At 41.2% G+C, this 16,840-nt stretch overlaps 2 protein-coding genes across 12 annotated transcripts in view; one reads left to right on the top strand and one right to left on the bottom strand.

Moving 5' to 3' along the window:
* The window catches only part of Med12l (mediator complex subunit 12L), a 316,360-nt gene that overhangs the window by 51,178 nt on the left and 248,342 nt on the right, over positions 1-16,840 (bottom strand). For 7 of the 8 annotated variants that reach the window (XM_087899492.1, XM_085676476.2, XM_087899491.1 and 4 more), the window contains 7 exons: positions 13,184-13,331; positions 8,321-8,439; positions 7,526-7,669; positions 5,914-6,077; positions 3,376-3,507; positions 979-1,206; positions 271-412 (listed from right to left, as the gene is read on the bottom strand). In XM_087899492.1, coding sequence (XP_087755618.1) covers positions 271-412; positions 979-1,206; positions 3,376-3,507; positions 5,914-6,077; positions 7,526-7,669; positions 8,321-8,439; positions 13,184-13,331 — 1,077 coding nt within the window. The remainder of the gene's footprint in view (positions 1-270; positions 413-978; positions 1,207-3,375; positions 3,508-5,913; positions 6,078-7,525; positions 7,670-8,320; positions 8,440-13,183; positions 13,332-16,840) is intronic. The other variant, XM_085676475.2, reaches the window with a different exon arrangement.
* The window catches only part of P2ry12 (purinergic receptor P2Y12), a 41,436-nt gene that overhangs the window by 16,815 nt on the left and 7,781 nt on the right, over positions 1-16,840 (top strand). Inside the window, exons 2-3 of one of the 4 annotated variants that reach the window (XM_085676488.2) lie at positions 7,997-8,043; positions 14,178-14,353. The exons of 1 other annotated variant lie outside the window; for it this stretch is intronic. The gene's annotated coding sequence lies outside the window, so the exon portion shown is untranslated. The remainder of the gene's footprint in view (positions 1-7,996; positions 8,044-14,177; positions 14,354-16,840) is intronic. 2 more of the 4 variants (XM_085676489.2, XM_048424637.3) reach the window with 2 other exon arrangements.

Here is a 16,840-nt window from a genome sequence, read left to right on the forward strand (position 1 = left end):
GCTTTATGTCCTAATCTGAGGACTCCAAGCCGGAGAAGAATGAAACAGTTCTGAGACCATTCACACGTAAAACTTTAGTCGCTAGAACACGTTGGAGTTCCGTCTACTTATTTTGATCTTTTCAAATTTATTTAATTCATGGTTATTACACTATGGTTTATCACTTCTAGAGACAGAAAAATATTTTGCTTTGTTATAGCCTAATTAATTAAGTAGGAAGAACAATTAACTCAATTGTAGATTTTGGTTTTAAGAGAAAGAGAAACTTACATCTACAGTGCAGAGCACATCATTAAATCCCCACACATGATTGGAAGAGCAACAAAGAGCCTTCAGAACCCCCAGCCACTCCGAACTAAGAACTGTACAGCAAGCAGTTAACTCAGAGGAGAAATTGGCTATGTCATTTATCCTAGAAAAGAGAAAGAAGACAGTAGCAAATGTGTTGGTATACATGAGGAATGATAATGTTTTTCCTTATTGACTACGTTCAATTAAGCATCACTTAGATTTAAGGATATAATGCATACCGCTTGCCAAGTAACATATAATTAGCACAAATGAATTAACATATTTTGGATTCTATGAATAAATTTGATCTATAATTTTGCATTTTATAGGAATCAAACATTAAGGACACAGACCTAGGGTGTGTAAAATCCTCGGTTCAGCCTCTAGTCCCACCACGATAAATAAAGACATTAAGTAATGTAAGTAGGCCCAAGGACAGTTCACATCAAAATATAGTATTATTTTCAAAATTGTATATGGTTTTCAAAATAGAGCAAGACTAAAAAATATCCCTTTCCAAGCCATGAGTCCAAAAAATCAATGTTGCTTGGATTGAGGAAATTAATTAAGACACAGCAGGGTAGCATCAGAAATGAAAAAAAAAAGCAAATATGAGCTCAGGAAACTAAGGAGGCACCAAATTAACTCCTCCTTGACTACTGCTGCGTTCAGGGCAGAGAAGCTCACCGGCCGGCATCCTGGTGGCCCATGCACACGTTCATCAGTGTGTTGCAGACAAAGCTGTACCGGTTGGCAGCGTTGTCACTGAGGATCTTGCCCAGCATTGAGTAGTTGATGCTTCTTGCTGAGGGATTCTCAATGAAGTCCATCATGAAGTCTGGATCCCAGCGTAAGTTGGAATTTGCAGGCATTACGTTATTATATATGGTCTGCTTTACTTTTGAACAGGCACTACTAAGGTTAGAAAAAATAGTTACAAAAGGAAAAAAAGAAAAGAACGAAACACCCAAGAAAATCACTTCGGTGAAGGACATGCAGAGTGGCAACAACTCGGAGACCTTCCTAGACAAACCACATCCTACTATTGCTCATTCTAATATCTTTGTAAACCAGCAGTAGGTACAAACTCTAGGGTACAGTAATTGCTCAATGAAGAGTTTTTGAATTTATATGTGGAAACAACATGAGATATTTAGTTACTAAACTTAATTATTTTCTAAACCTTTTCTACATGCATATGCACTCAAAACATCAATGCATTTACTAAGCCATCTAACTGTCTTAAGAGCAGCTGTGAAGTATGATAACCTACGAATCAAAATGGATCCAATTACACATTAGGAAGAATGTAGTGTTTTAACACTAACTGCAAACCCAGACCCTATTCTTTTGGGTATGTAGAGCATGCCCAGCGGTAGCTCCTGTGCCAAAGCTGCTGTGGGCACTGGTCCACAGCTGTGTCAGGTAGAGCAGAACCTCCTGCATTCGGAGCTCACAGTCTCCATAGAGATAAAATATGTTATAGTATGATAAAAGAATACTGTTACAGCAAAAAGAGGTAGACCATGTTTCGCAGCAACAGGAAAAACAGGCAATGTAGTTGGGCATAGCATTAAACTTCCCAGCACTTGAGAAAGAAGATGCTCGTAAGTTCCAAGCGAGCTGGGCCTGGATCCTCCATTTCTAGTCTTTTGTGAAACAAACAAGCATGCTTTAAGAGCCTACCCTACCAACTGAGAATTTACAGTGGGCTACATCTGAAAAGATTTGAAATACTGGAAATAAAAGAGAATTAGAATGTATTACCCATCATTTCTTCATGGACAGGAGAAGCAATGATTTAATCCCACATGAATTCAGCTATTCATACCCTGTTGCTATGAACCATAAATCCATAGGTAGTATCCCTTTCCTACTTGAGAGCTCTGCTATGTAGCAGGGATTTGCGCAGCAGCGGGAGGGAGGGGCGAGGAACATATTTGTTATTAGGTGACATACAGATCTACCAAATCCTAGAAGCCCAGACAACACTGCTTTTCCTTCCTTTTGAGATCCACTCCACTTGGCCACCAAATTCCGACTTCTCTGGGGTGTCTGGACACCTGAACTTCTCTACACTCTGACCCAGTCTCCGGACCGTTCCTATCTAGACTTCTTATCTCCTTCACCGCACTTTCCAAGAGGCCCCTCTAGGTGTTAGGAGCATGCTGGCTTCCGTTAAGACTATTCTCTCATTCTTCCCACTCTCTGCTGCCTACACACAGGGAAGGAAGCCAAACTCTCAGCCATGTTCCTCCTGTAACTGTGTGTCTCAGAAAAACCCGACAGGGTAATGAAAGCAATGAATGCCTGGAGGTCAGAAAACTTGTTTAAATGCGAGCTTCACTGTACATCAAGATCAGGAGCAAAGCTTGAGAGTAAGGAAACTCACTTCCACTTCCTGAGATTCTGACAATTCGAAAACCTTAACGGAAAAACCAGCACAGTGCTCGGCACACAGGAGCTCAAGCAGTGGTAGACATGGTTAGCGTTTATGTTTCCCCCCAAATTTCCTCCCTACACAACCTTATGGGGCTTTAGACACAATTATGAAAACTCTGATTACTACTATGCTAACATAAATCTCCCTTTATATTCGGCGTCTTTTTAAATGCTTTTCCTAACCCCCACGCAGAACTCGGACTACACAACAGACCAAGAAAGCTGCCTTCTTTTCCTGTTTGTTTGGAGGACAGTGCATGCATCCTCTGTGATGCCTACCCTGCTGGTGTCCCTGATTTCAACACTGGCTTATCTAAAACTTCTAGAAGAATGTGAAATCTTAAATAAGAGATCCTTTCATGGGTGATGTGGACTTTGTCCCCTAAAATCCCTTTTACCTGTGGACTGAAAAAAAAAATCCTTTAACCACTCCCATAATTATTACCACAAGTTATTTAGTATTCTGTTTAACTGAGTCGAGAAGACCACATACTTTAGATTAGCATGCATTAGTACATAAAATGCAAACAGCAATGAGATTATTAACCAACTCAGGCATGGTCATGTTTGTGGGTTTTTGTTGTTGCTGTTGGTGGTGGTGGTGTTTCTATTTTTTATTTTTTTAATTTTTTTCCTGCTCACCTGAAAAGGTCTCCGAATTTACTTCTGAGGTGACTGCATGACACATAGAGGTCATAGAGGTAGGCCAGGATACACCTTTCAGGGGAAGAACATTCTGAGGGGTTGACAACATGCTTCACCACGCCACACAACCTGAGGGCAGAGACATGGGAATAAAAACGGCACGTCTTGACAGTGTGTGAGTAGCTGAGGAAGTCTTTAAAGTGAGAGGGTATGTACCTAGGACCTGGAAACGGGTATCACACAGCAGAAAAAGAAACCTCTTTGTTCATAAAAATATTAAGTTATTAAACACCAATATTGGTTATGCTGAATACTAGACAGGTTTAAAAAAAAAACAGAAGTAATGCAAGGGATTTTCCAGCACTAGAATGCAGAGGACGTAGCTGCTGTGACTAGAACACACAAGAAAAGGGTAGACAGGACAGGTTAAGGCCATACAGTTTCACAAATTCAATCAGTTGGCAAAGATTGCCAAGCACACTAGTTTGGAAAGAAACAATTCTTCAATGCAGGGAATCTGCTGAACTGGATGTATGCATAGTTTGGAATCCCATTCCTCTTATTTATCCTAACTACAGGCAAATTTTTCTTGATTTACCTTATCTAAAAAATGAAAGTCCATTCTCTTTAGAGGCATCCTTTAAAATAATGCCTTTATTTCCAAAGTATCAATACTGCAGTAATTTTCCTCCAATTCAAAACCATGACTCCTGTGTTCATATAACGTGCACATCAGTATGGCATAAAAGGGAACACCCGTGATCCATCCATACACATGTCTGACTTCACCACCACCAAGGATCTGACAAAGGACTCTGCATAACATCACCAATAGTGTCACAGATGATTCAAACCCTGAAATGGATTTAATAATCTCCCAACTCACCACCCCCACTGTACAGAGAAGGCAATCAGGTGAAGTGACTTGAGCAGAAAAAGGAAAGGGGAGATGAGGTTCCCCTGTGCAGAGTGGACCACTCTGTACCATTCACAAGACTATAAAAATCTAACTCACTATGAGTCCATGAGTAATGAATGAGTTATTGAGCAAATTTTTATTTTAAAATTGAATGAATGGGTCAGGTGGTGGTGGTGCACGCCTTTAATCCCAGCACTTGGGAGGCAGAGGCAGGCGGATCTCAGGGAGTTTGAGACCAGCCTGGTCTACAAAGCGAGTTTCAGGACAGCCAGAAATTTTATACAGAAATCTTGTTTGAAAAAAAAATTAAGAATACTTGTAAAAGATTTTAAGACTTATTAGTTGTGTGATGTTAGGCACATCACTTTCAAACTCTGCACCTGATAAATGATATAAAAAACCCACAGTATTATATACACACATAGGTCCTCACACTTCAAAGTCTGTAGATTTTTACTATTCCATTTCTTAAACTAGACATATGATTAATAATGCAAACATTTTTTTTTTGGTTTTCTAAGAAAAGCCTCTGTAAAACTGATGCCACTCGAGAAATATTGTTCATAAACTAAATGCATGAGTTAGGTTGCAGAGAAAAAAAACCAAAAAGACAAATGAAGAGATGGAAGAAAAGAAATGAACAGGCTGTCTTTCCTTAAAAGGGGGCCTAGAAAAGCGGGGGGGGGGGGAGTAGGCAACAAGAAGATTATCAAGAGCTCCTCACATTTCTTGGGTCCTTTAAACTCAGTCTGTTGCGGAAACACTGGGCCATTCCTCAGCCCAGCCTCACAAGGGACAGTAGAATGAACCCTTGCCTATTAGACACAAGCAACCAGCTTTGATTAATTAGGAAGACGTTTCTGCAGTACTAATGCGTTGTAAAGCTTACTTCCTGTCTGATTCTTCAAACGTAAACTGAAGACAGGTGACCAGTTACGGTGCTCACTGCTCTCAGTAAGCCACGCTGTGGGCAGCGGAGAGAAGAGCTATGACTGACCAGGATGGAGAGGAGAGTAGTGAGCACATAAAGAGGCAACCACACACCCTTCTGTATTTGTAGCTCCTTCTCTAGAAAATAGTTTGGGCACGATTATTTTTAGGTATGTTTTCATTGAACATTTACTAAGACATTTAAAACGTCAAAATAAATGGTACCCAAGTTGTTTAACTTTTTTTTTTTGTGGGATTCCTCACAATGGGAGTGAGGATGTCTCTGACTCTTTCGCCTGCTCATGGGACCCCCTTTCCTCCTTCTAGGATGCCTCATCCAGCCTTAAAATGAGGGTTTGTGTCTGGTCTAAATGCATCCTGTTATGCCGTGTTCACATGATATCATTGGGAAGCCTGCTCTGTTCTGAAAGGAAATGGAGGAGCAATGAATCTGGGGGAGAGGAGAAGTAGGGGCGACTAAGAGAAGGGAGGGAAGTCTGAAGTCAGGATGCATTGTATGAGAGAAGAATAAAGAAAAAGAAAATTTAAAAAATCTACTTCAACTGTCTAAAAACAAAATATTTCTCATAACACAGTATAATTTTTTTTCTAAAAACATCACATTTTACTATGAATTCTTCCTTTAAGGTTAGGAAAGGAAAAAACAATGCCACTTATATACGCACCCTTCAAACACCTGGGCTGTCTGATCAGGATTTAGGATCAGGCAACTATGATACCGCCGGAGCACAGCCACAATGCAGACACACAGTCCTGTAGTGTAACTTCCTGCCAGACTAGAGGACTTCAAGAGCAGCTCGGCTTCCACCACGCTCAGTTCATTCAGTAACTACAGCAGGGAAAGCGAGAGGAAGAAATGTAGGTGGCAAAATACCAGGCGAACCCTTCGATGAACCACAATGCACTCATTCCGCACATGGCCCCAGGAAACACGCTAGTTTCTGCCACCATTTCCTTTGAAGCCTTTTCTAGCTTAAACAAATGTTCTTTTGTCTAGACACTGGCTTGTATAAACCCAGGATGTAAACAGTGCTGAAATGGTTATCAAAACTTTCTGATAGCCCAACATCCTGGACTGGGTCATTTTAAAGAACAAACCAATTCTTTTTCATCTTCCTTATTTTTTTCGTTCTTGTTTTCTCCATCTTTTGAGTGCAAACAAAGCTAGAAGCTACTGTACACCAGGAAAACACGCCTTATGCTTAGCCGTTACCACGGGAATACATGACCTAAAACGTGCGTAGCGCAGCGGGACACATGGAATTAGAGGGGCTATTTTAGAAGTCAGTTTTGCTTTTCACTAATAAACTCTACTACAGAGAAAATGGTGTTTCATCATTCCCCAAGCAAAATAACGAGGTCTCACAAATGAAACAACAAAACAAAAAGACCCTGAAGTCGATGTAGTTCTGAATGGCAGGTGTGTTACTAGCACCGATTACGACCTAACACGGAAACTGTTGGCTCAGAATGGCTCCAGCGCTTCAAAATGCACTAGGTGCTGAAAATGGTTTCAGACAATGAAACTGGTGCATGTTTGAAGACATGACGTGGTTCCAGGAGGACAAAGAGAGCTGGGGTAGAGACGTGACTAGGGAAGGGTTACCAATGGATACTAAGTTCAGTTAGATAGGGGCAAGATATTCTTATGTGCTGTAACATGGCAGGGTGAGTCTAGGAATAGCATGTGCTATACTGGTAAAATTAAGGGAAAAAGACTCTTGACAGCTCCTATCAATAAATGATATTTGAGACACAGGTATGTTTAGCTTGATACAAGAATATTCATAACACATACATGTTTTGAAGCATCATATGGCACCCCAGAAACCTACAAATTTTTTTTAACATATTTTATTTATGCAAGCTAGAAAATAAATTTAAGGGACTTGATAGATTAAGATAGGTTAAGAGCACTGTCTGTTCCTTCAGAGGACTCAGGTTCAGTACCAGCACCCACATGGTGTCTCACAAGCATCTTAACTCCACTTCCAAGAGATCTAGTGACCTCTTTTGAACTCCACAGGCACCAGGAACACACATTGTGCACATATGCATGCAGGTAGGTTACCCATCTACATAAAAAAGTCTAAAAAAATAAACTTAAGCCAGGTCACAAGCTTACTCAGGTACTCAGACACTGAGTAGTGAGGTCACTTCAGATGGAGAGTTCAGAAGATCTGAACAAGAGAGTGTTGTTCTGATTTTTAGATCAATAAATAGAAAATTTTAAAAAACATGCTTTCCTAAATATGAGAAAGGCAGTCTTTTTGACACCTGTATTGCAAAGTCAATTAGTCCATTGATGTTCAGCGCCGGCTCCATGAGATCAAAGATGAGCTGGACATGGTGAGCCAGAGGCAGGTGATAGGATGTTCCTGACGCAAAGCTTGTGATTTGCTCCAGCACGTTGTTAGAGATCTGCTCAGACAAAAGCAAAGGAAGTCACACTACCACCGTCTGCATGATGCTTCAGGTAGATCAATTAGTTTGATTTTTAAAGTAACAAATATGAATTCATGGGATTCTACTTAGGAATTAGAATGTGTTTACATAGAAATCAAACATTTACAAATCATTCTTATAATCACAATTTAAAAAAGTAAAATGAATTGCAATATAATCACATACTAGTGAGCCCAAAGGAGAAGCACCCAGAAGTGTTAATCCCCAGACACCAGGAAGTGTTAACTGAAGAACAATAGATCTCTTCTCAGTTTCACAATGTTCTAATTAAATCATCAACAGGTTTCCCTTTCGCCAATAGTGATGATATTGGGTCAGCATGCCATAAAGTAAGTACATTAGAAATTATTTTATTATTTTATTATATAATTATTATTACAATTATAATTATTATTTTTGCATATTGCTGATTATTATGAATAAAAAATACTTACAGAATATAAACACATGTTGAAGGAGGCAACCTGAGACTTAAACATGAAGCTTGAGAGGCTTCCAGGTCTATAAGGAGTATTTATAAAAATCAAGGCTCAAAGTACACTGCTCGAGATTTTTAAGGAAGGAGAAGTATTCAAAATGGGTGACAAAACAGCCTGGAATGGCTACCTGTGATGTCACTTGATGCTGATCAAAGTACGAGAGGAGCTGGAGTTTCGTGAACACAGTTTCCGGGGTGGGAAAAACTTCCTGCTTGTTCTTCCTGGCTTTCTGTCCTTCATCCCCAACTAAATAAACATAACATGTGTTACTTTCCACTTAAACAAAGCTCTCTGTGTTTTTCAAGAAACTTTTTTTTGATGTGTGTGTGTATGCTCACATATTATTACACGTGTATGGAGACCAGAGGAAAACATCTGGAGTTACCCCTCAGGCAATATCACCGTCTTATTTTATTTAGTGACCGGGTATCTTACTGGCTGAAACTCACCAAGTAGGCTAGACTGGCTGGTTAAGGAGAAGAAGAGGTCTGCCCATATCCAGTCACCCCACCACACACACCTAGCAATGGGATAGAGACCAGGCTCCATCCTGCCCAGCCATGTTTCGGTGTGTCCTGGCGCTTTACTGAGTTACCTTCCTGTCCCCAGGTTTTCATGGTACTTTTAAACTGAAGTAGAGAATATATAGAAGACAGCATATACACTCTCCATTTTTTTTTACATGAATGAGATCTAAATCATGAAATAACATCTCAGAAGCCCACCTATTTATTCCCCTCTAAATTACCTCTCCTTCCCCCGGGGGACAAAGATTTGGAGATCTTCCATCTTGAGTGGGTGGAAATTTTCACTCAGCATTATGCTTTTGGATTGGTTCATTGTGGAGTTAATTTCAATTTTGTTCTAAGATTTAATAATCCTTACATACATCATTCCAATTTATGAATACAGATCATTATATATCAATTCTAGTGAATAATGACTAGATTCTAGGTACCATAAAGTGCCTCTATGAACATTAATCATTAATTGACTGCAAAAATACAATATCAACAATAAATGACCATGGGGGAGCACCAGGCCCACTATGATTAAACAGGTCATATTTCAGGCTATTATTTATAAAAATTACCTATTATTTATTTAATGTGTTCATATGCAGTCACCATGGAACATGAGGGGAGGACAGAGGAAAACGTGCAGGAACCATTTAATTTAATTAAATATATTTTATACTTATATAAATATATTAAATATTTATGTAATTAACTATAATTAAATTCAGGTCCTGAGGCTTGCTGGAAAGTTCTTTTGTCCACCGAGCCATTTTACTGCCTCTTAGCTTCACCTCAGCTATTTTTCTAGCTAAATTAAATATGCATGCATATTTATTTATAAAGAAATGTACACAACTTTGCTTATTTGGGGGAACTTTTGTTTTCTTCACAGCTAAGGACAAAATACAAAACTACAATGTGGTATCTAGAAACAGGGTTGTATCTATGTATACAGGATTGCATCTATGGATTTGAAGGCAGAGTAATGGCTGGGCTGTGGGATATCTATCTACCAGCGCTGTGTGCTACCTGGTCAGCAGCAACTCAGAAGGAGCTCTGTGACCCACTCTCCTCTGGGGACATCAGTTCAGACAGCACATGTCTTTTTGTCTCTACTGAAGGTATAAGAGGACAGCAATATTCCAGGTTACTCCACACTACTTTGCTCATGTCAAATGTGATGCTTGACAAAATGACATCAGAAGTGACTTCACTTTGGACAGTAAGCCAAATAGAAAAACAAACCAAGTCAGCTTGCTTCAATTTGATACAACAGAGAAAGTGATACCAGAATAAATGAATTAGTAAGATGTGCTAGCATTGGGCAGGGGAGACAGTTCAGTTAAGGCTCTGAGTGCAGATCCCAGAACCAGTGTTTAAAAACAAGTCTAGGAGTGGGGACACCTGCCTATAACCACAGCACTGGGAGGAAGAACTAGTACAGACTAGTTGCTGAGTTACAAGCCAGCAAATGACCATGTCTCAAATCAAACAAGCACACAGCGGAGGGAGCTGGAAGAATGATACTTGAAGCTGTTTTCTGACCTTCATAAGCACACACACACACACACACACACACACACACACACACACGACCATAAAAGTGCCGGTAAAACATGTTAAAATTCCACTTCTGCCAAATGACACCAAACACGATACATATAAGAACTAGCAAATTCATTAAATTCCTGGAATATGTGTCATAACCATGCTTGAGGGATCTGGGTTCTGATCAGGTTTTCAATTCCCTCGCATCATGCAAAACTGAAAAGGTTGGACTATTGTTCTTGTGTGCAAAATGCTTACAATCATGAAGTCTTCCTAAGGCCAAAACAAACACAAAAGACTTGAGGGGGTAGGTCTTGCTACAAATCCTCAAGTGCATTTTTTTTTTACTCATTTGTGCAAACAGGCTCCATTACTGACACACGGAATGCCATGCAAGCTCAACTGAAAAGATATAATTGAGTCTTGCAGTTAAGAAAGAATCCTGGTATTTAGCGGTGGCTCTAAATGAACGATTACAATGTCATTTGCACACGTAACAATACATTGTTAATATAAAGGGTTTTCATACCTATTTTCCTGTTTTCATGACACACATTATTCCTCTTCACCTCCTTAAATTTTACATTAAATTTTTAAGCCTTTAAATTCTGAAAGTGCTGACCTTTATGGTAAACTGGACATGAAACCTGGGTGGTTAACTGAAATGCTGTTTAAACTTTAAGTTAGGGGAACAGAGGGAGCTAAATTGGGAGACTGCTCACATAGCAGGCTCACAGGCATGGTTCAGTCCCTAGCCTCACACACAGAGAGCATGGTGGTGCAAGCCTCTAATCCTAGAATGTGAGAGACAGAAGCAAGGGGAAAAGAAGTACGGGGTAACCCCTTAAATTCCAGTCTGCCTGGAAAGCAGAAGACCCTATCTGAAAAGGCCAAATCATAACAACAAAAGACTTCATGTTAGAAACCCTGAGGGGAAATGTAGCTGGTTCTCCAAGTGTCTTCAAGTGCTCCTCAAAAGCCTAAGTTTTGTTTTCCCAACAACAAAATCTTTTCCTTACTAATCTTCATTCTGCTGAGTAAGGTAGGTGTAGGATTGTGTGTGGGGTGTGTGTGTGTGTGTGTGTGTGTGTGTGTGTGTGTGTGTGTGTGTGGACAAATTTCCATTGCCCCAAGTACAGCTGGCTAACTTCTGGGGTATAAACAAAATCTTAACTAATAACTTAAAATGAAGACTGTTTATTAGGTGGCAGGGCACTATATCTGAAATTAGTATCATTAAAATGGAAGGAAAAAAAATTCCCTCTGGGGATGCCACTTTGAAGTGATTGATACTTTGGAACACTGAACAGGAAGTGTCCTTTTTTCTAGTCCACATGCAAGTAATGTCTACTTAAGGGTTTGGTGCAAAGACAGAACAGACAATGATCTGGCATTAAAACTATGAAGGAAGGAAGTAGGCTCAGCAGAAAAGACACCACACTGTTTCCTTCCCCTTCCAACCTCCTTTGGTCTTTCTTTATCTAGAAATTTCAGAGGTCTGCCAAGGCCCTCTACTCTAACTGGCTAAGTTAAGCATGACTGTGCCTCCTGCAGGCATCAGCACCCCCTACCCCCATGCCAACTACACCAAAAGCTGCTCTGAAGGTCCGTTGCTAGCTCACTGCAAGGCTTCTAAATTCAATCTTCTGACGCAATTCATTTCCTCTTTTCTCTGAGAGGGAGAACACAGCACAACTGATAAATGGATTTCTTAGACAGAGCAGTTTCTTGTCCAAGCTCACGAGAAGCCAACAAAACACAATTTCATTTCCCTTTCTCTGCTCTTGGTCATTTCTCATAATGATGGTGTGTTTGCGGGCCCTGAACTGGCACGGGAAGGGAGGCAGGGCATGGGATGGAGATCACACATGAGGACCCCTGTGTTCGCATGGCCTCGGACTCTGTCCCTCGGACACTGGGGCCCCAGAAAACAGGCAGAAGCGCACACGGGTAGGCCTGCCGTGCTCAGGCAAGAGCATCCATGCTGATGGCAGAAAAAAAAATCTATCTCAAGTATCTCAACTTTTAGGAAAAGTCTAGCATACATAAGCAGGCCCTAGTAGTTTATCCTGTTAAAGTCTCAAAAACAGAAAGGGTTCCCAGAGGTTTCTTCTCAAGAAGGAAAACCCCCATTAGGAAAGTGAGCTCTCCACACAGGGGAAATGCAACCCTTTTCCTCCTTTATACGACTGACGGGTCAGGGAGGGAAAGACCGGCGGTGGCACTAAGGTATAAAGTGGTGCCATGCTCTACACCGCGACTGTAAAACGATGTAAGCCTCGCAAAGAGTCACTGGACAAATATGAAGTAGGTACTTGCACGACTCCAATTATGCAAGGCGGTGACACAATATGGGAGCAAAGCTCAGGAAATGAAAAGCATGTGAAAAGAACAGAGAGAGAGAATGCCAAGTCACAAAGGCACTACTGTTGAAGATCACATGCCTCTGCCACCTGGAGTTATCTGGTGACAGACTTTGCCATGACTACTATTGCCACTCTCTTGCTGAGTAACACAAAATCACTAACTGGGCCATGATTTGCATCTAACGTGAAACACGAGAGGACAAAGAAACAGCCAACCACAAGCTTGTAAAATGATGCAAAGAAGAAGTAACGCGATTGCTGGCAGGTACAGCCTTCCATCTCATTATTTGGCACATCATCCACAGTGACGACCACAGAAAACACGGTACACACATGGAACTCGCTCTGTCTACCTACAGGAGGCGGCTGGTTAACACAAAGGTCGCTAGCAATGAGCACAAGATCTTAAAAATGCAAATGTGCCTATTCATATTTCAGTGTGACAGTCATTCAAGAGAGGAAACACTGGTGACAGTGTCGTGGGCCACTCTGATAAAGCCTGTGAGAACAGGGGACATAAAGAAAGGCAGCAGGAGCCAGGGCCCTGGGGCTCCTTACCCCCTGATTCCGTGGTGCTCTTCTTGTTCAGGATTCTCAGGATATCTTTGGTAATCTTCTTCAGCTGATGCCTGGCTTCGTCACGCTCTTTTCCGACTCCATAGAGAAGGATTGTGCGCTGGTTACATTCATGACTTGAAGACTCATCCTGGAAGACAGCAAATGCCTCTGAAGCCAGTTCGCAGGGCTGGGGGTACATGTCATACTCCTGACACACACTAGTCACGGCCTCTCCATGCCTGTTTGCGGGGCCGGCATCGGCCTGCTCTGCAACTCGCCTCAACCTCCACCGGCAACACCCCTGTTTTTCCATTTTGGAACATGCTAAAGTATAAACCAAAAATAAAGTACCAGCTGGCCTGAAGCATTTGATGTGGGCGTATCCTTCAGAGTAAGTTCTGGCTATTGAAAGATTTTTCATTGTCTAAATTTTAATATGGCATAGAATAATGATATTATTTCCTTAGTGAGCTTGGTCTCAGATATACAGCAATAGAGTGTGTTTTGTTTTTAGGGGGAAAAAAATCTTACTAGGACCTTCAACTACCTTCAGAAAAGGGTACTACACTTACTTCAACATGACTGTGTAAGATATATTAATATTTATTTCCAGATGACAAAAAAGGAAAGCATAAGAATCACCGTGTGTAAGTTAAGTAGCTAGAAACACATAGTCTGAGATGCTCACTATTGCTCTTCCATTTTAGACCCCAGACTCCTCAAATGATCATGGCAAATTCAAGCACGACTTCTTCCCTTGTGAGAAAACAAATTACGGAGTCACTGAGTAATGAATATAAGTCTAGCATTGAGCTGGATTTACCCTTAGCCAAATGTAACTGTCCAAGGTGTGACCTAACTCAGGCTAGGACTGGCTTAAATTTTTCAATGTTAATTTCTCCTTGACATCTTTTGCTTTCCACTTTCTGCGTAAAGTTATTTACTTCTCAGCTGGACCTTTCACTATATCTCCCCTCTGTTACCCTTTGTACAGCACTGTCCATGCGAAGACCTCCCCTGCCTCCTCGCCTCTTATCCTGAAGAACTCCTCTTAGGAGATATGTTTATCATCGGCAACAGCCAAAACCTTCAGAAGTGAGGACCAGCAGCACTGCCCAGGGAATTCTGTGTGTTCCTGCATACAGAACAAACACCGTGCTTCCGAAGCAGGTGGGCAAGCGCCATGTTCACTCTCCAGTTCAGGCTACAATTCAATTACACGGTGCTAGAAATAATACGCATTTGCATTTCCTGTTGACTTCTTGTTCTATATCCCTCTGCTAATTCTTAATGTTCCAAAGGGTCCAAATCGACCGAAAGAGGTCCAGACAGGGATGGTAAAAGATCAAAGGTCCACACACTAGTCACCACTCAGGACAGCTACAGCCCCATAGTGTACCATGCATAGGGCTGAGAGAGCTTGGAATGTATCCTAGTCGCGACAGTAAACAACTCCATAATCCTGTGTAACAAACCTACTTCCTAGTCTCTGGGTCTTCTTCTGAAGAACAGAATAATGCTTGTAAGTGATTGTGAGAATAACCAAGACACACACACATGCAATGTCTTAGAGCACTGTGTGTGTGTGCGTGTGCGTGTGTGTGTGTGTGTGTGGTGCTCACTGCCCACATTCTGGGACTCCCACTCCACCACACCAAGAGTCCACAAGGTACTGCATTAATCAACATTTAGTATGGACCTCCTTAAGCTCTTCCTGTCACCTAAAAGGCATGATCTCAATTGCTGACATTTACCTAGAGGGAGAGTGTTAGGACCCCACCAATGTCCTCAGCACACAGGGACTAGGAAGGGGAAGCAGGGTTTGGGGCATTCAGACATAAATCATTCATTTTCTAGGCTGTTGCTTTTTTGGCATTAATGGTTGCCTTCCTGAGTCCCCCGTAATTCTCTTTAGTAAGCACCAAGGTGGCCTTTAACGCTTAGTGAGCACACCAAGCAAAAAGAGAAGTCGGTGGAATAAGGAACAAACATGGGTAAAGGAAGATTGAAGGGAAGAAAAGAAGACAAAAAAAATCACTGTTTTGTAGGGAACAATTGGCTGTTAAAGTGCTAAGAAAGTTGAAGAAGTGAGAAACCGATAGAAAGTTCACGTTTGTGTGGTGAACTGAGTCTCAGTTGTGGGGACGAGGAACAGAAAGCAGAATCTAGCGAGCATCTGATGGAGAAAAGTGTCAGACAGCAGGGTCCAGTGAGTGAGTGTACATCACGCTAGATTTCATTAATCAAACTGAAAAAGTTGTTGGAGATAAAACAAGGAAGTGTGTGGTTAACGTGTATTGGGTTTGATGTGGGCACTAATGTCGGTCAGAGTTGAGGCGGTGAGAAGAGCATTAAGACCTGAGGAATGTGCAAAACTTCCACGTTGTACTTAGGTATATGAGATGGTGGAGAACAGGAGGAAGCCATGAAAATGATGTACATCTGTGCTTCTTTACTTACTAAGATGCTCTAGCCAAGCAAGGCCCAGAAGTCAGGTTTGGGGACACAATAGGGGCCACTAACCAATGGTCCAACAGGGATCAGATAGAGGCAAAGAGTCAGTTTAGATGTGATGTTTATTCTTATTTTTTTTAATTTTGCTTTGTTTGGTTTTATTAAAAACTTGTGTGTACCTCAAAAGAGAAGTTTCTCTAGAGTGCTGTGAAGCGAGAGGTTGAGGAGCGAGCTGCTATGAAAGGAATGGGGGCAGGGAGTGGCCAAGAAGTGATTCAAGTTTACTATGAAAAATGAGTTAAAAAAGCAAACGTGACTTGCGCAATAAACAGCAAACTCTTGTTTCAAACGATGACATGAATAAAGACACCTTCAAAGGCTAGCAGGTTTGTGGAGTAGATTGTTGCTAAGAGGTGGGAGACAATGGGTCACTGCCTAGATTGACAGAGGGGACAAGAACATTGCCCACGCAACCGCAGGCAAAGAAATGTCAGGAAAATAGCACATGGAGTCTAAGACATGAGTAACTTGTTCTGATGGAGAGAGAGGTGACGGAGCCACTCCAAAGGAGCATGCAAGGAGATAGGAAGGATTCTACAAGAAGACATTACTTATTTCCTTAAGTTAGTATCAGGAAAAGAGCAATAACTATTATTGGCTTTCCAACAGCAAAGCAGGGACATTTTGAAGTTTCCAGCAGGCTACATGACTTATGTCTATTGTTTTCTATAGAAAAATGTACAAAGCCTCAAACTGAACTAATCAGGTAAGAAGCAACTCAACCTATGAACATATACCAAATACTTACAAAGGTGGCAGTCCTTTATCTTAGTATTTGAGCATCCTCACATTGCATACTTGTAAGTTATGTTAATGATCTGAGACCAGAACTAAAAGCTATACTCTAATAGATATTCCCTAAAGGGTATATTCTTTGGACAGAAAAGAACCAGCTGAATCCACTACAGAACTCCATCTGTCTTTATTTTTAGGATAAGTGTAGAGAACGGAACAGGCCATGTTCACTGTAAACTGAGTACTCAGAGGAACATCCTCCACATCGGTTACTTCCTCTCCCCGAGCATCACATCATGCAAACAGAGGCCTAGCTGGCTAAGAAACCAGAAGGCTTTCCCTTTAAAACCACAGCACGCTTACCCACCCTAGAAAATATCTTCTCAGACAGGCATCCTTAGGAGGAAA

This window comes from Myodes glareolus, chromosome 20 (genome assembly GCF_982192425.1).
Source record: "Myodes glareolus chromosome 20, mMyoGla1.1, whole genome shotgun sequence".
In the NCBI taxonomy this organism is placed as follows: Eukaryota; Metazoa; Chordata; class Mammalia; order Rodentia; family Cricetidae; genus Myodes; species Myodes glareolus.